This window comes from Periplaneta americana, chromosome 17 (assembly GCF_040183065.1).
Source record: "Periplaneta americana isolate PAMFEO1 chromosome 17, P.americana_PAMFEO1_priV1, whole genome shotgun sequence".
NCBI classification, from domain to species: domain Eukaryota; kingdom Metazoa; phylum Arthropoda; class Insecta; order Blattodea; family Blattidae; genus Periplaneta; species Periplaneta americana.
The window spans coordinates 115,039,841-115,062,519 of NC_091133.1; the positions used below are offsets into that span (position 1 = coordinate 115,039,841).

A 22,679-nucleotide genomic window follows, 5' to 3' on the forward strand; every position below is an offset into this window, starting at 1 on the left:
TAGCTTCTTATGCACAGAAAACTTGATAGGTATTCGTTTCCTGTATTTCCTAAAATAATTTTTATGACCAAATGAGTGGTCTCTGGATCAAAATGATCGCATTTTAATTTTTTTAATACAATTTAAATTAAGTAACATAATAAACAATTTATCCTCCTATCAAACACGAATGTTCCCTGGATCAAATGTCCTATTTTAATTATGTAATTACTTTATATTTATTTCTGAAGGGTGCAGCGGAGCGCACGGGTACGGCTAGTTAACAAAATAAAGTCAGACAAGATATTAATTCTTGGTGATATAAATGCAAGGATAGGAAATACTGAAATACGAGAACAAATAGGTAAAGATGGTGAAATATGCTGTAACAACGGTCAAAGAGTGAGAGATTTTGTAAACATAGTAATTTTAAAATTATGAATTCTTTTTCAAACATAAAGAAATCTATGCATACACAGGGGTGTGCAAAAGGGACAAGATCTATTATTGACTATGTTATCTTTTCTTATAAACATGTAAATAAAATTTATAAATATCATCTGATCATGACATTGACATGACATCACTATGTACATTAATCAGTTGAAAATCTGAATAAAAAATAATAGTCAGACCTAATTCTGTAGGTCAAAGGTCTTCATTCTTTTTATCTATATACCCCACACTAGCAATCATTGGTCTGTTAAGCAGAATAGCTATTTGTAACAACCCCAATGACTAGGATACCCTTCTTAGCCTGTCCTTTCATCTGAAGACGAAGCTAAAGTCAATCTTCGAAATTTTCTGAATTCCTTATTATTAACAGCAATGGAAAAAGTCTAATCTACACTTCTTCTTAACAACGAACCGTTGCTTGCTCCTGCTTTTAGATCCAATAACAGCAAATACTTTAGACCACATGGAAAAAAAAGAGAGAATTTTGAAAAAAAAAAAAAAAAATCGACAAGGATAATTTATATTTCTGTCAAAACGTGGGAACTATTTTTTTCAGCAATATAAGAAAATAAAAATACACGACATGAATTTATGTCTACATCAACCCACCAACAAGGAATCATAACAAAATTCACATTTCAAAAAAGTCAGAAATCCATCACATTATCATAATCATGCAATCAACACAACCCTAAATAAAATAAATTTAGTTCCAATTCACACAACATAGTTCTATGAAATCTTACATTTTTTACACGCACAATTCTAAATTTATGATTATTTCTAACTTTACGTGGCAATAACCACAAGATGTACAAAATTATTCACTATCTTGTCTTCCCCCCCTCCCATCTTCAATGAAAAATTGACAATTTTGTATTGGTCCACTTAAATTGGTCATCTATTCAAAAAATGTTAACAAAATAATCTAGTAAATTTATTTGAAATAAACAATAAATTCATAGTCATTCCACTCACTCTATTTTAAATAGTAGGTTTAAAAGATTCTACTGGTTGCTACTCTAAATTACAGTTACAGCAATATTGCTGCAGTCATAGAAACCTTAAAAATTATAAAAACCCTTCAAAAACTGAAGTAATCAAATCTTTGATTATAACACAATTATTTCTGAATGAAGTAACAATCAAGAGAGATCAGCATAATATAAGAAAGCATACGTAATATTCTTATTTAGCAAAGGCAGATCATTTTCGAAAGCTTTAACATCAGAATTCAATCTATGACAAAAAAAATGCAGAGTTGCAGAATAAATGCCTTTCCAGTCTGTATGTTAGAAAAATAAGTAAATGCGAGAAAATGTAATGCTATTTATAGATCTCTGAATTATGACTTGAAAGATTCTGTTGTTTAAATTTCAGGAACAGTATATACGAGAGTAAAACATAAACTTACAACAAATTTGCCTACTTATTCAATTATTTTTTTTACTAGTGCTATGTGATATTGGAGTTGAGAAGTGTCTACAAAACAGCTTTCCATATCGAAGTCAATCACAGAATTTCATTATTCATAGCACCATAAATATTCGGCAACAGTATGAAATTCATATTTTACTCCATAATGCATAGAGCCTCTTGTTTTGGAAATGCCATCAATCTTCCCCAAACAAAGAACAAAACACACAAAAACAAAACAGTCACGATGCAGAAAAATTGCTCAGACAACTTCAAAATGATGTGTCATTAGTCTGTTGAATCCCAATATAAATGACTTTTACAAAAGATTATAACAATCTGACTAACTACCCCAGTTGTTATCCACAATAAGTTATCCATCACTGAAGCATGAGCGATTCGAGGTTCCGATGGAGAATAGTGTCCTTCACGGCGTTGAACACCACCTTGATGTTTTCCGTGTCGACTGCCGTTGTGAAATGGTGAAACAGAGGCTTCCTTGGATCTCTCTTTACACTTGTGAACATGGCTAAGATAAATGCTTGAACATCAGATAAATTGCGCGGATCACCAGAGAACTGAGGAAAATACATTCGCACATCTGAGTCACCAGATCGAATTTTCTCAATGAGCAGATCTGTCTTGTTGAGAAATAAAATTATCGATACTCCACGAAACACCAGGTTATTAACAATTGTGTCGAATATATTGCGAGATTCTTCCAAACGATTTGTGCGTCTGTAACAAGAAAAGTGCTTTGTTAGATAAAAATTCAGTAACAATATTCATGTTCCGAGGAAAATTGTTGTTCACAATGCTGTTATCAAGAGAATGGCTCTGAAAGTTCTCAACACAGTTACTAACAAACAACAGTCAGGACCTGAGAGGATAAAAAGAAAGGAGGGAGTACTTCAAACCAAATATGCTTGAAATCGGTGCAACGGATATGACGTCAAACTATCCCTTTTACGTCCCATAATCTACCGTGAAATACCGCCAATTGCCAAATATTAAGTTGCTACTATCGGTTTTGGTCATACGTAAATGGATTAGAATAGATGTGGAGGTAACAGGACTACTAGCAGATTATTATATCAATGTATGTTTCACTATATATTTATTAATAGTGTTATGGTTGTGACATGGACTAAACACTTCATTTCCACATTCTTTCTCTTATCAAGAAGGATGTTGGCACTTCTTCATATGTTACAGCATAGGGGGACATATAAACGGACATTTTCTACAGTTGAGCCCAACAGAATATTAGCTTATTTATAAAAAAATAACACCTTCTGAACTTGACTGCACTTTTGAAATATTCACAACACGAAACAATTTGTAATCTTAATAATATGAACAAAACAGCTGATAAACACACCGGAAAAAGAGGTGAACTATGGGTAATTTGACGGCCATACTAGTACACCTTTTTGGTTCCACCGTTTCAAGCTTACAGCCCAGGGTTGGTCAGGACTGTCTGTGACTATCAGAAGCCTTAAACCAGGCCTGCACAAACAGCGCTCAACGAGCACGCGTGCTCCTTCGGAGTGGGAGAGCGGTCTTTACCGCTCGCCGAAACGGAGAGGAAGGTACGTCAGAATGACATAGACTTGCTTTAAGTAGAGGAGAGGGAAACGACCACTCAGTTATCTAGTGGAGTGCAGTGTGTAGGCCTATTCTCAGTAAATGTTTCATGTTGCTTACCTACTGCTACAGTACAGTATAAAGGAATCTAAAAGACGGAACATAACATTTAACATTTAACGATTTACAGCTCGAACTTATTGATCTTCAATGTGACCTAAGGGCTAAAGATCGTTTGAATAATACTACTAGCCTGATTGAGTTTTACAAGACTAAACATTAGCAATAATATCCACAACTACACAGACTGGCTGTGAAAATGATTGCTATGCTTGGCTCAACATTTATATTTGTGAGCAACTGTTTTCTATAATCAACTTTAATAAAGGAAGACATCGAACATCTGTAACTGATATTTCATTACAATCAGTAGGTTACTGTTCCTTTCAGCTGCCAACAGCATAAAACCTCGTTTTGATGTACTGATAAATAAAAATATAACAAAATGATATTGTACATTTAAGTAGCTAGAGAATTTATATTATTTCTGTAAAATAAATATTTCTTTATTAATTAATAATACTCCAAGATAGTTTTGCAAACACTGAACGGGAATTCATTTCATAAACACTCGTACTAGTACTTCCTTTTGTGTATATTTTGTACGAGATCACCCCTTCTTCCAGTCTACCCTTATACAGAGCGCAGCTAATATCTGCATTCCGCTCATGAGCTGAGAGCACAAACCTTGTGCAGGTCTGCCTTAAACCTAAGATGCACTTATGTAATCTAGACCACAATAGACAATGAGATCCCTTACTGTAGTTTAGTCTACACTGTGTAAGTGCATCTTAAGGTTTCTTATCGTCACACACAGTGCTGACTGATGATTGTACATGGGTGGTTCAATAAGTAACACACATCTTTTTTTTCTCGGCTGCCATTCATTGGAAAATAACAAAATTTTATACACATCATCTTTAAAGCTTCCTGCATTTCGTCATATGAAGGGTACATGGGAAAAACGATCAAGGTCCATCAAAAATCGAAATTGAGTTAATAATGCCATATTATAGTGGAAAGGAAGTACTATCATGTGGTCTAGCCAGTAATAAGAAATAATCGTTCTTGACATTCCACTAAGTCAATTTCTATTAAATACACACATAAGAAAGTATTAAGTGCTTAAACTTTAAATTCGTTTTTCTCGAAACTTTCTAAAATGGACCTTGATCATTATTCCCGTGTGCCCTTCATATAGTTTCGCCGTTTTTCGTTAGATGTCTGTGACGTAGTTCAGTTTTAAAATGGCAACTTCACGTGAAACACGTACACAGCAGGGAGCTGTGATTGAATGAAATTAAAATTACATATATTGTTGAGAGAGGCACATTATTGTGTCGTGAGATTCGCTAGGTGTGCCATGAAACTTTCAATATTTTTCTGGTAAAAATAATTATAATAATTTCACTCAATACCATTTTCAAAAATAGAATATGATGTTATTTTAAAAATCCAAACTATGCATTTTTATGCAACATAAAATCAGCTTTAATGAGCTTAAAGGCGAAAATATGCCAAATATAAGTATCATGAAATATTACGAATTTACAAAAAACATCAAAATATGCAAATATATGCAACATAAAATTTGGTTTGATAAGCTTAAATGTTGATGATTCGTGAAGATAATTATCAGCAATTAATTACAGCCAATGGAAAAATATATGCAAATGCATAAACTTCTAGGTCCTGCTAATAATAGTTGTAAAACTGCTTCATTTTTAATAGACCTATATGGAATTTTCAACTCTGAATTCTTGAAATCACAGTGAACATCAATTGGTTTGCTGCTTATTTCGTGCCAACTACCACCGACAAATTGCACTGCTTATAAAATGGTAACCCTTGTGGTCACTTCTTGGGCCTCTGAAGAGATGATTTAGTAGATTTTCTTTAATTGCTTCAAGGATAATCACATCTGCAATATAAAATCCAGAATTTTTTTATAATTTCTATATCCATTGACTATACCACCAAGGATGTGGTGTTTGGAGGACAATTCCCCGTCTGCTCACACCCACTGTCCTGGACCAAATAAGCAAAAGCAAATCACTGTTACACAATACCGATTTGTTTCTGTTCTCCTAAGACTGCCACAAATAAATGACTGCCCAGATAAGCAATGATCGAAATAAATGGATCCTATTCTAATCTGGAATTGTAGCACACTATTATATATCTAAAGAATAAGCCTTTGACTCACAATTACCTGTCTTCCAGTAGTACTTGGTCATACTCAGATGAAGAAACAAGAAAGAGAATCGAGGTAACGCAGTCAAAGCACTGGAACCACTTCTGTCTCTGTGAACGCTGGCCACCAACGTCCACAAACTGAAAAGGGATGTTATTTATAGGGATTACAAATTCTGTAATCCCCTTTGTTGCTTTGCGGGCGTGAAGTATGTCCTGATGTGATGGGAGATAGTCCTAGAAAGTAAAGAAATATTTTCAAAGACAGCACTCTGTTTTGTAATCTTTGATTTTGGAGGTTTTTTTTTTAAGAACAGTTTACCAGAGACAGGAAGATTACAATAAATGGCACAAATTTCCATAAAAAGAAAACTGAACAAGTTTTTATTATGCATCCATTGAATTCTAACATGTATCAGAAATCTAAATACTGTAACAGATATTCATTACAATGCAGACTACAAAAAACAAGACGAGGTATTTTACAATCATCACAATAATTACTAAATACAAGTATCTACAATAAAACTTGTCTATAATGGAACATACATTAAATGTTAGCCTATTTGTAGGGGAACTCTTCCTGGTCCAGTGAATTTACAACTAATGAAGCTATAAAAAACTACCCATATTTAGTGAAAGTGGGGAAATAGCAGTAGCAGATTTTCAGGGAAGACAAGGGAGGCCATGCCTCCCCTAATATTTTAGCAGAATACAATATGACAGTATCCATTCCAGCTGAATTAAAATCAAAGACAAGGTATAACAAATTATGGGTTTTTTTTCCCTTTATATTATTGTACTATTCAGTAGAGTAAGATGTAAGTTACATCAAGCCGACCATATCCAGTTGGTGATGCCTGTTCGCTATAAATAGTACATGTAATCCATACCGATAAACACATATAGTGCTGTAACCAGTACAATAGACATTCAGCAGCCTGCAGTGTCTATGCGAGAACGGGACAGTGAGGCAACTATATGACTTTCCTTCTTGATAACCATGACAACTGTTAATATCAGTTCAATCAATAACATAGCTGATTAACAGAGTGTTGTTGTTGTTTTCTAATGCCAGGCGTTTGACAATAAAGTCATTTGACCTCTTGCACTCCAATATTTTTCAAAGATATTATCATGGTCAGCCACTGAAGCACAGATTTTGAGGTGTTCCGAATCCATTTCTTGGTTTGAGTTGCATAATGGGCAGTTAGGGGACTGATATATTCCAATTCTATGCAGGTGTTTGGCCAAACAATCATGGCCTGTTGCCAATCTAAATGCAGCTACAGACGATTTTCGTGGTAAATCGGGAATTAACTGTGGATTTTGATGCAGAGAGTTCCATTTTTTTCCTTGAGATTGTGTTATCAAATTTTGTTTGTTGAAGTCTAATTAAGATACCAGTATGTCATTATTAGTGTATGCTGTGTTCTAAATTCAAAATCTATTTTAAATTTATTTTTCTTACATTAATTTGAAAACAGATAGTGGCTCTATGTACATTTATATTTTATTTATTTATTTATTCCGGTGTAGTTAAGGCCATCAGGCCTTCTCTTCCACAACACCAGGAATTGAAATACAATAATAGAAATAAACAGAAAAAAAAATACACTATATACAAAATAAAGCTACACAAAAAATAAAGCGAGACAGCAAAAAAAAAACACTATAAACAAAGTAAAGCCACACAAAAATATACACAGGTTGCAGTCACACAAATTTTAAATGAGTGATTAAGTACCATAATTAATTGTATACTAACTAATTAACTAACATAAACAAGAAACTTGCAATTTTAATCTAGATTAAAAAAAGAAAAAGAAAAAAAAAACAAAAATCAATACTTCTAGCAATACCTAAAAACATTAACTAAGACAAAATTTTCCAATTTAATTTTGAATTGTGATAAAGTCCGGCAGTCCCTGACGTCATTAGGTAACGAATTGCAGAGGGGAGGTATTTCTACAGTATAGGAAGATGAGTATAAAGACGTTCTATGATGAGGGATAGAAAGAAGTGCTTGATGTCGGTTTCGAAGAGTTGTAAGAAATTGAAAGCGCGATAACAGATAATTCGGAGTAGAAGTATGCATGATTCTAAACAGAAGAGACAGTGAATGTATTTTAAATACACCTCAGTGTTTAGTGTATTATATCTGCAAAGTACTATATTAGTATGTTATACATTTAGAGAGGGGGGGAAATGCTTAGGCATATGTAATTAATTTCTGACTCAAAAGTTTCAGCACCATCAATAAATACCCGAGGTATAGTACAAGAAAAAAGTAACAGCCCGACTCTTGGAAATCATTTCATACCAGTAGCATGATTTACACAATAATATTTGATGTCTGTATTTTGGACCCGGATCTTCATGAGGAGGCCCACATGCCACAAAGAAGCATTTGCTTGCATATCTGTACTTCGCACAAAAACATGACGACCTTCCCTCATCCCCTTCACCAGTTAACTGCAGGCACGCACAAGGGATAAACCCTTAGCCGAGTTGCCAATTCTTGAAGTCATTGTGATTTGCGAACGCTTTTCAAACTGTGTTCCGTGAAACCGCGATTTTCAGAAAGACTATATTATCTTTGTAAATATACCTTAATTTATAATTACTAAAACAAAATTGGTATAAAAATGAACAAACTTATTTTAAAAACACTTTATATTTATATTTTCACTAACATGTTTTACCTAAATAAACAAAAAAAATGCAGACTTCTATAATAAGTGTTAAATTCTCATGTTACTGAAGTTCCAGAATTTTATACTTAATTAAGGATGTTGCGCTGGTAAAATTTTCTGAAACTGTGATCATTGAATAGTTATAGAATTTATAGTACAAAAGAGTAAAGTCAGATTTTATCAGCTTCGCCTTAGGTGATAATTTCCACGAACGCATAAAATCTGTTTACTCTAGTGTGCTATACAATATTTTATTCATAACTGGTATGTAAATTTAATTTTAAATTGTAGGGCTTTTCTTTGTAATGTGTTGTTGGTGAAGAAGTTCATATATATTCATTTTACTATTGCTAATATGTTGGTTGTCATGTAGAGAGTGATTTAAAAACATTTAATTCACTGCTGTAAGTTAGAAAACTTTTAAGCACTGCTGTGAATAATGCCTTTATTTAGGTTGCTAAGGACGGTGTTGCTGTTGGCGATATCTCTTTTGCGTACTGTTCACATACTGTTCAGCGAAGTAAATCACGTATAAAGTCGTCTATCTTACCGAATTCTGTTTTAATTTGTTTATTTTCTCTTTAGTTGGTGAACCATAATTCTTAATTCCTATGCCCATATATCCAACTCCGCCGGTTGAGTCCGATATTAAGTGATTAAGATTTATACTTATTAAACTGCCTGAACTTTCGATTACTTTATGGATAGAATTTCTAATGTTAGACACAATTTTAACACTTTGTTTTCTTAGCTACGCTCCTCTGCAAATAAGATATTCTGTTTTCTTCGACGGTGTTATTTGTTGTTCTTGTCGTGATGGTCCTGGATCTTCAGGTGTATCAGGAGGCCTGGCTGCGGATCATCTGCTCCAACACTCATTAATCATGGCCGGAATAAATTAGACATATTGAAGCGCACAACAGTATAAAACAACATGTTGACAAAGACACTGAGAATGGGTGAAACCCAACAGGTAGAGGCAATGACTACTAGATTCGGCAATGCTGGGATCTATTGTATTTCTGCCACGCGGCTAGGAGTTGAGTAGAGGATGGGGGTTTATGAGAGATTACCAATTCCAAGAAGATAGGCCGTCATGTTTCCGAGCCAAGTATACCATGCACAGTGTCTTGTATCTGGGACTTGAAATACTCAAACGGGCCATTATTTTTTTCTAATACTGTGCGTTCCTGTACAAGAATTTTACATTTTTATTGTTTACTACTAACTAGGCCTTACATGCATAGAGCAAAAACCTGCTTATAATGGAAACATATTATGTTGTTCTTTATTTAACAATGCTCGCAACTGCAGAGGTTATATCAGCATCGCCGGATGTGACGGAATTTTGTCCAGCAGGAGTTCTTTTACATGGCAGTAAATCTACTGACATGAGCCTGTCGCATTTAAGCACACTTAAATGCTATCGACCTAGCCCCGGGATCGAACCCGCAACCTTGGGCATAGAAGGCCAGAAAAATATATTATAATATATTATAATCCTGTGAGAATTTTACTATACAATTATATTAGTTAGACATTATGCACTTACCGTCCTTGCTATCCTTTCCAAGTCATTGAAAAAGTACTGTACTGAATCACTCTGGAAGAGACAAAAAAAAAATCACATTTAGACTTGCTGAAAGTTTTAGGTTAAATGTAAAATCGATAAAGTCCCTTTCATTCGGTGTACTTGTTATTAAGTAAATACAAGTAACTTACATAAAAATTTCTAATCTGAATATATATTAAATACCTTAAAAGAAAGATAAATAATAAATACTAAATACACATTTTTAGTAGGTTATTTTACGACGCTTTATCAACATGTTAGGTTATTTAGCGTCTGAATGAGGTGAAAATGATAATGCCGATGAAATAAATCCGGGGTCCAGCACCGATAGTTACCCAGCATTTGCTCATATAGGGTTGAGGGAAAACCCGGAAAAAACCTCAACTAGGTAACTTGCCCCAACCAGGAATCGAACCCGGGTCACCTGGTTTCACGACCAGACACGCCAGCCGTTATTCTACAGGTGTGGACTACACATTTTTGCACTTTAGTTACTTTCATGTAAAATCATGAATTTCTGTCACTATGAAATTTCCCCAAATGACGCCAGCAATTGGTTTCTAATCAAATGGGCATATACGAGCGAAATGTAAATGCTTAATAGGTTTATACTGCAACTCATTAAATAAAGCGACTGACAACTTTACTTTGAAATGAAGTTTTTAACATTAATTTCATTTAGTGTTATGCTTTCACTGCAAACACAGTTTTCTCCAATCTTTCCTATCTTCTGCCTTCTTTTTCGTTTCCTCATATGATCCATACCGTCATTTCCCATAACTATTGTCCTAGAACACAACTATGGTCCACAATATAACCATAGCTAAGTGATAGGAGACTGAGGACTGTGGCAAGGCTAGATTGGATTAGGTGAGAGGATAGGTAAAGTAGCCGCGTTCAATTAGTAGACTAGCGGTGTCAAAGAGGACGGAAGCTTTGTAGTTTCAATAATTTTAATTATGTCGCACTGTCCATTGTCGTCAAGTCTTTTGAAAGCCGCTCCAATATTCCACGCGGAGTGTATGGACGGAAGCTTTGTAGTTTCAATAATTTTAATTATGTCGCGCTGTCCATTGTCGCCAAGTCTTTTGAAGGCCGCTCCAATACTTCACGCGGAGTGTATAATATAAACCAGAGTTGCAAATTTTAGCAGTGTGTCTTTTTCCATGTTATATTAATATATAGCAGCAACAAACGAGACGTGACAACGTTGCATTTTCATTTTATTATCGGTGCATGGAATAAAGACCTACAAATCTTAAAAGGAATGCCGCTGCCTAACAATCAAATGAGGCTACTATAAGTTGATGCCGCCAAAGTAAACAAATACCGGCCACCACTGTAGAGTTAATGATTAGCATGTACGACCATAAAACGAGCAGCCCAGGTTCAAATTCTGGTCGGAATAAGTTACATGGTTGAGGTAAGAACAAATTCTGGGTAACTTTCGAAGCTGGACCCTGGACTCATTACACTGACATTATCACCTTCATTTCACTCGGATGCTACAGAGCATTCCAGCGATAAGTATTAGTTTATTCTTCAACTGCTGGCGGCACAGTGCTTGAGCAACCACTGACAAACGGGACCTTAAATTCACGGTGCTTCATAGAATTAAAACTTACATGCATACTTGGTAACCATTTAACATTAATTATTATATGTTAGATCTATATTAATTACAGAATTTTGTACTCACCCTCATAACAGTAGCTGCTGGAAGTGTTGACCATTTTGTGCTATGGAGAGTTCACATAAAGTTAGAATTTATAAAACAGTTATATTACCGGTTGTTCTTTATGGTTGTGAAACTTGGACTCTCACTTTGAGAGAGGAATATAGGTTAAGAGCGTTTGAGAATAAGGTGCTTAGGGAAATATTTGGGGCTAGGAGGGATGAAGTTACAGGAGAATGGAGAAAGTTGCACAACACAGAACTGCACGCATTGTATTCTTCACCTGACATAATTAGGAACATTAAATCTAGACGTTTGAGATGGGCAGGGCATGTAGTACATATGGACGAATCCAGAAATGCATATAGAGTGTTAGTTGGAAGGCCGGAGGAAAAAGACCTTTGGGGAGGCCGAGACGTAGATGGGAAGATAATATTAAAATGGATTTGAGGGAGGTGGAATATGATGATAGAGACTGGATTAATCTTGCTCAGGATAGGGACCGATGGCGGGCTTATGTGAGGGCGGCAATGAACCTCCGGGTTCCTTAAAAGCCAGTAAGTAAGTAGGAGTTCACATCGCCGTAGTTAACTTATGTGTTACACTGTTAGATTTTTATTTATGGGGTTCCTGCAGGACAAAATTGCAGCACATCTGGCGATGCTAATATAACCCCTGCAGTTGCGAGCGTCGTTAAATAAAACATAACATTTAAAATTTTATGGGGAACACTAAAAAAACAGCATATGCAAATAATCTTCTCACAATTGAACAACTGAAAGATAACATTCGTGGCACAATTAGACAAATTAGTGCAGTGAAGTTCATGAATGTGAGATGTTTTTTTTTTACAGCAACATGAACTTTGTATAGTGCAAAATGGTAAACACTTCCAGCAGCTACTGTCATGAGGGTGAGTACAAAAAATTCTGTAATTAATATAACATATAATAATTAATGTTAAATACAACATATTATGGTTAGTAAGTATGCATGTAAGTTTTAATTCGGTGAAGTATCATGACTTTAAAGGCATGGTTACCAGCAGTTGCTCAAGCACCTTGCCGCCCAGCAGTCGAAGAATAAACCAGTACTTAACGTTGAATGTTCTGCAGAAAACCAACGCAGTTGATAAAAAAAAAAAAAAAAGGTAAAGGCACTTGGGGGGCATGGAGGTAGAGCCCCATGCTTTCCATGACCTCGGCACTAGAATGAGAGGTGGTGTGGTCGCACCACGCTCTGACCGCCTTTTACCCCCGGGAAAGACCCGGTACTCAATTTTATAGGAAACGCAGTTGCTAAGCATTTTGATAAAGCATTGTAAAATAACCAATTAAAAAAATTAAATACCATTTCACAAATACCTGCTAGGGTTGCATGCATAAAGCACTGCCTAACAGTCTACATGAAAAAAAAAAAAAAAAACTTTCGTCAGTCCCTTTTAACTGTGAACAAAATCTTTCACTTAATTTGACTTGGGGCCACTCTCCATTTTGGTGTAGACCTACTGGATAAACAACTAGATTGCTTCAATCTTCCTCATTAATGAACCCAATTATAGCCCTATTATTTTCTTCTTACAAGGGATGCTCTTCCGTATAGGGGCAGCGGAAAATTGGGATTTTGGTACTTTGTACTGATTTAATAGAACGTTACTTAATATTGATAAACATATTTCGTTTCTGTTCATAGCTCTCACATATTTTTCACATTAAAATTTCACCAAACAGGTGTAGGTATTTCATCAGTTTGACAGAAACTTTCTAGTTCCAAAGTTTCCTTAAAACACAATGAAATTTAAAGTAAATTATGCTTAGGCCTAATATATACATAGAAGCTTAATCTTTGTGCTGAAAATAAGCTTGTCTAACAGATTAACAATTCAACTCCGAAACTGGCTACAATAAATGGCAAGTTCTGCACCTGTCAATTAACTTACTTTCCTCACATGATAGCTACTGATAAGCAGGCTTAGAATTAGAGTTAGATATTATTGTATCGCATGTAAAATACTATTTATTTATTATACCGGTAAATAGACTTCAGCTGTAGCCTATACTATAGATTTTAATCACCAACACAATGAGTTACGAAATTGCAAAGTTTAAAGCTTCTAAGAATTTTATAGCGTCTAAAGACATTCAAATTAAACATACGGTCTACTTTAATCACCCACTTAACTAGTACGTCTTTCAATTTTATGACATGCTTAATATAGATTCGTTGTTAGTTTTAAGTTATTTCAGTGCAGCTTACTGTGTCTACATTAAGGTTACAAGAAATCGACAAAAGGGCATAGGCCTATTAGCTACTTACTTCCATGTTTAACCAATTCTGCACAAACTTGGAAATTAAAGACAGAAATAAACGCCACAACAAAACACATTAACTCAAGTCACTCCCAAGTCCATAGGCACATTTTAATGTGAAAACCTCTCAGCAACTCTGTCAGGTCTTAAACATTTACTTCACGTTCGTCCTACGTTGACAGCTTCGTTTCCAGTTGACACTGCAAACCACTTAATTGTGCGGAAAATGCAAAACAACAAATAAAAACTTACCAACTGAAACTCTCGTCGTCTGTCAAAGGCTTTTCTAATACCAGAATCCTTCCATAAACTTTGTAATGAAGAAGCATAATTTAAGAAAAGTCTATCATCCAACATCATACTGTTTTCGAACTTAAGAATGTGATTACCATAGTCAGAATTTTTTGGATTTTCCCACGGAATGTTTAGTTTGTTCCTCGCATCCACCAATACTTTCATGCCTTTCACAATATTTTGGTAAATCACATGTTGGTACTCTTTCACAAGTTCAGGTTCGAACTTTATACCATGAATAATTCGCATTTGCTTCAGAAACGTTGACTTCCCACTCTCACCGGCACCAAGCAATAACAATTTCACTTGTCTTCTCAAAGTCTGTTTATCTTTTTCTATTAATTTGTCAATTTCTTGACTCTTATGTCGCTGCTCTAATTCTTCTGGACTAAATTTAAAGCGAAGACAACATGAACACGACCACATTACGGTCGCCATCTTGCCTCACCCTCGTTCCGATGAGTTTATTTGCATGACGTCAGAAGTGTGATCGGAGTGATGTCCAATGCCGAGCATGTTGATGGATAGGTATTTAAGATTTGCGAGTTGGTTGACATTGGCGACGGCTCCCGTCTGCAAGGGAAGGAAATTTCGCAATAGACATTTTCCATATAATTAATATTCCTTTACTAATATTGCAGTTGTGTTATTATAGGCTAATAAACTTTTTTCCCATATGCGACATCTAAAATTACATGCAGGATGCGCAACTGCTACAAGAAATTATTTTCTTCCCAGGCCATATTCATTTTGTTTTACATGCTGACATAAATGACGTTCTACGTATACGTGAAAAAGTAACATAATATTCAACATTATAATAGTATAGTATAACAATATTGGAATTAGCAAATAAATATGGAATATGAAACGAGGTAATCTTCGCTTAAATTAAATGTAAATAAAACTGTCTATGTATCTTTCAATCAATATCCAACTGACCAGATTCACATAGTTCTTAGTAATACCATAATTAAGGAAGTAGAATGCTCTAAATTTTTAGGTATATGGATAGATTCCAGTCTAACATGGGAAAAGCATATACAACATCTAACTGAGAAGCTGAGTCGCTTATGTTATGCTTTTCGAGTCCTTGCGAAGATATCATCCATGGAACTTTTAATATCAGTCTATTTTGGATATGTTCATTCAATACTATCATATGGCATTATTACTTGGGGATCTTCACCAAAAGTGACACAAGTCCTCAAATTGCAGAAAAGAATACTCAAAATCATTAAAAAAGTTCCTATTCGGACTGAAAGTATAAAAATTTTCAGAGAACTAAAAATCTTACCTGTACCCTGCATATATATTTTAGAAACAGTGTGATTTATTCATCAAAACACAGATTCCTTTAAAACAAATTCAACCTATCATGAGTATAACACCAGAACATCCCAAAACATACATCTGAATTACCACAGGCTTACCAGAAGTCTTAACAGCATATCACATAGAGGCAGCAATTTATATAATAAACTTCCACAGAAAATCAAAGAACTTAACATAAGAAAATTCAAAAAAGAGGTAAAGAACATTTTATTAACACATATGCCATTTTGCACAAATGAATATCTAAATTTAAAATTTTAGAGTTTAACGTTTCTTGGTACTGCCCTTGACCATTTATGTTTCAGGTAACTCAGAGTTGAAGAAAAGACAGAGAAAAACAAAAGAGAAGATACTAGATAGAACAGTGGAGACTGAAGATCAATTTGCATGTCACTTAATATTAAACTGTTAAATTTATTTAGAATTAAGTCTATTTTTGTATTATATTGTATGTTATGTCATTTTTCTTGTGTACTGACGACGCCATGAATGCTTGTAATTCTATTCGGCTAATAAAGATCTAATCTAATCTAATCTGCAGATTAGCTCGTATTCAAGTATTATCCGTCAACACTGACGGGATGTCAGCTCCATATTTAGGTAGCGCTGCTCCCATGGGCTCGACAAAAATTTTGCGCTTCCACCAACTACCTTAATAATAATAATAATAATAATAATAATAATAATAATAATAATAATAATAATAGTTTCACAGTCAGACGCGCTGTTACTCCTCAGTGACAGACGAGTCACGCATACACAGTACATTAGTTTTCTGATGCCGATGCAAAATTAACTATAATGCAGAACTGTAGGAAGGTCCGTATTTACGCATGGGCCACGTGAGCTCGGGCCCAGGGCGGCAACATTTTGAGCAAAGAAAAAACTATCGCGCTGAAAATAAATGTTCAATATTTCCCTAATCTTATTATCAAAAGCAGGCATCTGTGAAGTAGGGAAATACAGAGTGATTTATATAGAACTGACACATTTCTTTCATTGATTGTTTCAAAACGAATTGTGCTAGCGACAACTTATTATACCTAAAATGTAGATGAATTTTGGGAGATTATTTACCTCTATAGCAAATGTTGAAAATGTCCTCCATCCTGCATAAGGCACAACTCAACACGTCGTTCCATGTTACTGGCCACTCGTTGGAGGACTCTATTGTCAATAGCTTGAATCTCCTGTTTGATGTTGTGCTTCAGATCGTCCAATGTCTGGGGACGTGTGGCGTAAACCCTGTCTTTTAAGTAACCCCATAGAAAGAAGTCCGGCGTTGTCAAATCCGGAGATCTCGGTGGCCACAGGTTCCTGGAAATTATTCGGTCGTCACATAACCGGATAAATGGAACCATGCTTCATCTGTGAACCATGTGATGGACAATATGGCAGGATTTTGCACAATGAACGTCTGAAACCAACGACAATAATTCAATCTTTTATCCTTATCTGGTTCCTGTAGTTGATGAACAACCGTAACCCTATATGACTTTAGGCTCTCTGACACATTGAGTAGGTGTACCCTGTCTCCTGCGACAAACGTCTTAATGATTTTTAGGGTGACTGCTCCAGTCGTGCTCTTACGTCAACAACAACCGTGGGAAGCCTAGATGAACGATGCTTGCCCTTTTCACTCACCAGAGATCCAGTTGTTTCCAATTTGTTTACCAGTCCCAGTATTGTGTTTCTTTTGGGAGGATTGCGAACACCAAATTCTCTCTGGTATGCCCTTTGAGTAGCTGTAATTGAATTCGTAATCCAGTATTGCTTCACAAGGAAGAGTCGTTGATTTAATGTGTACTGCTTTTTCACGTTGACACAAAATGTCGAAAACAGCTGCCAACAATAGAAATAAAACATAAACATCTGCGCATCTAGTGCTGCCAACAATATGAATAAAACATGAACATCTGCGCATCTAGTGACAAGGAATCGAAACTCCAGAACATTCTGCTTAATTTGGTGCTAAAATTGGGTCAGTGCTGCCAACAATAGGAATAAAACATAAACATCTGCGCATCTAGTGACAAGGAATCGAAACTCCAGAACATTCTGCTTAATTTGGTGCTAAAATTGGGTCATTGAATGAATTTCCAACGGAATAATTAAAGAAAGAAATGTGTCAGTTCTATATAAATCACTCTGTATTATCATAATATGTTAAATTGTTATATGCCACCTTTTTACAGTTTGACTGCTAAATTTCTAAGATTTGCATAACTGCTAGTAATAATAATAATAATAATAATAATAATAATAATAATAATAATAATAATAATAATAATAATAATCCGAGCCCCTGAAGGACCATAACGACCAGCCGGCTGCTAGCCTCATGTCCACATGCCGAAGCAGAGGTGGACGATCATCCAACCAGAATAGAGGTATCGTGTGGTTAGCACGATGATCCTCCCAGCCGTTATAGCTGGCATGAAAATATGACGTGTCATAGAAATCCGAACTTTAATGATGATGATAAAGAGTTATTGGGATATCACAGGGGAACCGGAGTACCTGGAGAAAACCCCAGGACCACGGGCTTGCCCAACACGTTAAAATTCGGTTCGATCGACCGGAATTTGAACATGGGACCCCTGGTTTATAAGTCCTAGACACTGGTAAAGTAAATACGTACAGGGAAGGAATTTCTCAATCAAAATCGAGTAAATTGTCTACCAAGGCTAGCGGTATAGCGAGTTGGACTCGAGATCTGAGGCGTAGGTTCGAATTCCGCTTTAGTTGTCTACCTGGTTGGGATTTTCCTAGAGTTGTCTCAACTATAAGGCAAATACTAGGTAATCACTTGGCGAATCCTCGGTCTCATCCCGCCGAATATCATCTCATTATCACCAATTTCACTAACGAGCACAGTGAATCTTCAGGCTAAGGTGCGTTCGGAATACATACAGAGAGAAAAGAATTTGCCTGCCAGCGAGAGCTTTCTTTTCTTTCTGGCGGAAGGAAGCGTTGTTCTCTCGCGGTCAAAAACGTCCCCTTAGGCTTCCGACAAATAGGTTCTAGTACTGTAATGAAATTATCTTCTGTTACGAGAACCGACAGCGATATAGTCAGGTCGATTTCATCTATCGGAGAATTTCATGTGTACTATACACGCGTCTAAATAATAATTTATTTAAATGTACTCGTAATTTAAACAAAAAACATGTCAATTTAGATATTGAGGGAACATTTAAAAATCAGTGCCGGGAATCGAATCCTTAATCTCCTGGTTAATAACCAGCGTTGTTAACCACCAGCCCAAAAGGCTAGTCGATAAAAACAGATACTTATACGAATTTCGTTTTGAATTCTAATCACCGATTGTGCAAGACTTCAGGGCCGTGCGTTGGAAAGAGTATGTGTCTAATTCGCATAACTTTCAATATTTGATTGACTCAGCGTATGTTATTGCTCGTAGATACTTTGTTAAGTAGCGTGAGTAGTCACATCGTATATAGAGTGAACCGTAAGTAATTCCATTAATGTCAAGGGGTTATTCTTTGAGATATTTCAAACAAAAAAGTTTAATACAATTTTGTCCGTTTTTTCTTCCTTTTCGAGATAATAGTAATATACGTTACAAGAGCGGTATGTTGACGTTTTCATGTTCGAGGAAAAGATTGAAAAAGCGAACCGTAGTTGAGCTTTTTTAATTTCCGAGAACATGAAAACAAACATACCGCTCGAATATCGTACATTATTTTGTGCGAAGATCGTTTATTACATACCTGAAAGAGGAATTTCTAATTAGTTGCAATTAAATCTCCATGTTGGTTTCTGTTTAATGACGGCAACTTCGGAAAACCAAAATATCTTTCTTCAACATTGTTGCTATAAAATGTTTTCTGTGTTTACTATACTCCAGCAGGCCGTGATACACGTCTGTCTTTTTTTTTTCCCCAGTCTATAAATGCGAACTTAAAACAAACGGTAAGGTTATGCAATGATTTATTTTTCATTTTAATATTTTAACAATATTATTTATATAACATATTGCAGTAATAACATCCGCATCTGGAATCTTGTTGATTTTTTCACGGCTTCCTTAATGTTACTTGTATCAGGAATGCAATAAGTTTCGTGGAGTAGTAGACTTTACTTAATTTTTGCAAATATTTAAAAACAATAATTAACATTGCAATTTAGGTGAAATTGCAGTGGTAAGTTTCCAATTTATAATTATTACTATGTTAAACGTCTCTAAAAATAATATGTTAAAAGCCTAAAGCAGTAGAATGAATGTTGCGTTTAAGCGGTAAGAAGAGGGAAATTGTTATGTGTGTTACGTTGGGAATACTGAATGTGGTATTTCACACTTACCGCGTATTGGTTCTGTCCGGAAAACAAACAAATACGCACGATCTCGCACAAAAATTGTTTTATATGAAACATTTCATAGCGTGTTTTGGGAAAGTCAATTATTTAATTCCCAATATGCTTAGTCAACTCAAGAGAGCAGTGTATTATGATAGTAAATTATTGAAAAAATTGTACTTTTGTCCTTTAAATGTACATAAATTTGATTCGAACAAATGTAACTTTTCGTTCTGCAAAGAAATTTTACAATGTTACATTTGTCTTGATGACTCCTTTGAAATGCTCCGACAATAAATTGCTTCAGTTATAACGTGCGAAGATATTTGCAAGAATAACATCAGTTAATGCTTAGTTAATAATAATAATAATAATAATAATAATAATAATAATAATAATAATAATAATAATAATAATAATAATAATAATCTTTATTAAGAGCGAATGTGTGCAGTAGTGGCAAAAAAAAAAAAACCGGACCGACCCTTGTAGCTGATTTCAAAGCCTTGTTCACTCCAGAGCACGATAGACTGGTAACTAAGGCTTTCGTGGTTCGAATCCTGCCTGGGAAGGAAACTGTTTTTTTCTTCCTTATTCAAATTTATTCCCAATACTTTTCGATTGCAGCGATATTTTACTACTTAATTAACTTATTATTCCCAGAACATGAACTTTACCAGCTTATTTTCTAATGACTTTTGAAATGGGCTACGTCAGCAGTCGAAACTACAACAATTTCAATAATTACTCGCTATCTTGTGAATGCGGGCGTGGCATGCGCAGTGGCTCATTTCGGGGACTTTGATTATTCCGTCGGTCTGTTCTTTTTTTGCCGCTACTGTACAACTTTCAGCTATTTTTATTTCTAGAGGCATGGCTCGAGACATCGAGAGTGTGATTGTGGAGTAATGATGAGGGGAAACGGCAGAACCCTGGGAAAAACCCCTCGTATCCATCACATATTCCTTCGTGATCTAGATGGGGATCGAACCCGGTTCGCCGGCTATTCTTATGGTTGTCTATTGTTGATAAGCCTGATTCTCACATTTATGTATCAGAAATCCAGAAGTTCGTGCATTCTAGTCTTGTCTCGGCCAGGAGTCGCGGAGTGTTGCGACGTCGTTGAGAGAAGATTCACTTGTTAAGTATCTGGAAATAGCGCGTGGTCCAAAAGTCTCGATCCATTTTGTTGAAAGAATGGTCCAACATTAACGATTGTTACATATGTTATTTGTCAGAGAGTTATGTACAATATTCAGTACAGTTCAACATGCCCCCTCCCATTTCGAAGAACTGCACACTGCTCCAAGCGTTGCACTATAGTTCTAAAAGCATTACGAAGCTTGCGTGGTGTAATAGCTGCTACTGCTTCGTAAATGGGTTACCGTAAATGAGGAAGGTCACGAATCTTTGTCTGGTACACATGGGACTTAATAAAACCCCAAGCAAAAAAAAAAAATTAGTGAGGGTTAAGTCTGGTGAACGTGGCGCCCATAGTCTTTGCGCAGCTCTGCCGATTCATTGATCCGGAAAGGTTTTACTCCGACAGTCACATACAACCATAGCGAAGTGGGATGGAGCACCGTCTTGCTGAAAGACAACAAGTGTAAAACACCATCCTGAATAAGCTGTGGTTCTAGGAATTGTTGAAGCATGTTCAAGTACCGGTATGTGACTTCAATGACATATAAAAATTTTTAATGAAATATTTTAAACAGTAAATGATGTACAACAGTTAGGTTTCACACGGATTCTACTAGAAAGAAAATTAAAATAAACATATATGAATTATAAAGTGAAGAAAAAAAATTAAACAGAGTGAATATGATGACTCAGAATTTGGCAAGAGCGTTTCAAAACTGAAGTTATGATGCAGCAGTAAGTGTCTGTGGTAGTTCAAAAGTCTTCCTGAAGCTTTCAAAGAATTTGGGAATCACACCACGAGCTCCAATAAGGAGACCAATCACCTCAATGTCTTCAAGCTGGTATTTTGCTTTGAAGTAATCAACTGTTGGCAGATAAATGTTCATCTTTTCTTTATTGACATCCTTCGGCTAGCTACTCCCCGTTTCAATCCTTATGGTAGGATCAATTATATATCCTTTCTTGGTAGTCTGGGAATACGCTATGATGTCAATACGTCTAGAGGAGCCATTAGTAGCAAGGCAAAAAACTTCCTCTTCTACTATCCAAGATTTTTTTCTTAAAGCAGTTGCAATTAAGGATCGAACATGATGGTGTCTGGCATTTTGGAGGAGTAGGCCTAAACCTCAATTTAAATAGCACTCCTTTAACGATGCGTAAAATAAGTAAACTTTGAAGGAATCTCTCTTAACTTAAAATTATAATTAATTCACCATCAGTCTATATGGGCCGTATTCATAGAGATTCTTAGCGGGGGCTTCCGGTGGATAATCAGCGAACTAACGTTTTTCGTATTCCTAAACCAGTATTAGCGATATGATATGATATGATATGATATGATATGATATGATATGATATGATATGATATATAAGTAAGTCGATAGCCGGGGCTGTAGCTGGGGCTAGTTTAACACGCTCATAACGCGGACTAGCGAAATGTCTATGAATATCACCCTATGATTAAAGGGTATAATACTAATACTAATATTACAGTACAGATTATTTGGAAGGGATGCTGAAGGAAGTACGGGAATTCCAGAAGGGGTGCGCAAGCTTCCCCTTGCACCCTCCTGGCGCCGCACCTGGCCTAAAGATTATTTAATAGCCTCCATTATTTTCAATCCAGATCAATTTTCTTCAGG

At 35.6% G+C, this 22,679-nt stretch overlaps 1 protein-coding gene across 1 annotated transcript; it reads right to left on the reverse strand.

Moving 5' to 3' along the window:
• Window positions 1-1,194: 1,194 nt before the first annotated feature.
• On the reverse strand, window positions 1,195-14,681 carry cta (Guanine nucleotide-binding protein subunit alpha cta). The gene is made up of 4 exons (XM_069816362.1): window positions 14,197-14,681; window positions 9,940-9,990; window positions 5,711-5,928; window positions 1,195-2,589 (listed from the first exon to the last, which is right to left on the reverse strand). Exons 1-4 carry the CDS (start codon window positions 14,674-14,676, stop codon window positions 2,232-2,234), a joined length of 1,107 nt encoding a protein of 368 aa, XP_069672463.1. The 5' UTR covers window positions 14,677-14,681; the 3' UTR covers window positions 1,195-2,231.
• Between the last annotated feature and the right edge of the window lie 7,998 nt (window positions 14,682-22,679).

Bases quoted from the DNA above. Each gene is read 5' to 3' on its own strand.
- cta (XM_069816362.1), bottom strand. From the start codon at position 14,676: ATGGCGACCGTAATGTGGTCGTGTTCATGTTGTCTTCGCTTTAAATTT. The intron at 9,991-14,196 runs GTAAGTTTTTAT...TGTCTCTTCCAG, and splicing joins GACGACGAGAGTTTCAGTTG to AGTGATTCAGTACAGTACTT. The intron at 5,929-9,939 runs GTAAGTGCATAA...TTTACTTTCTAG, and splicing joins TGGAAAGGATAGCAAGGACG to GACTATCTCCCATCACATCA.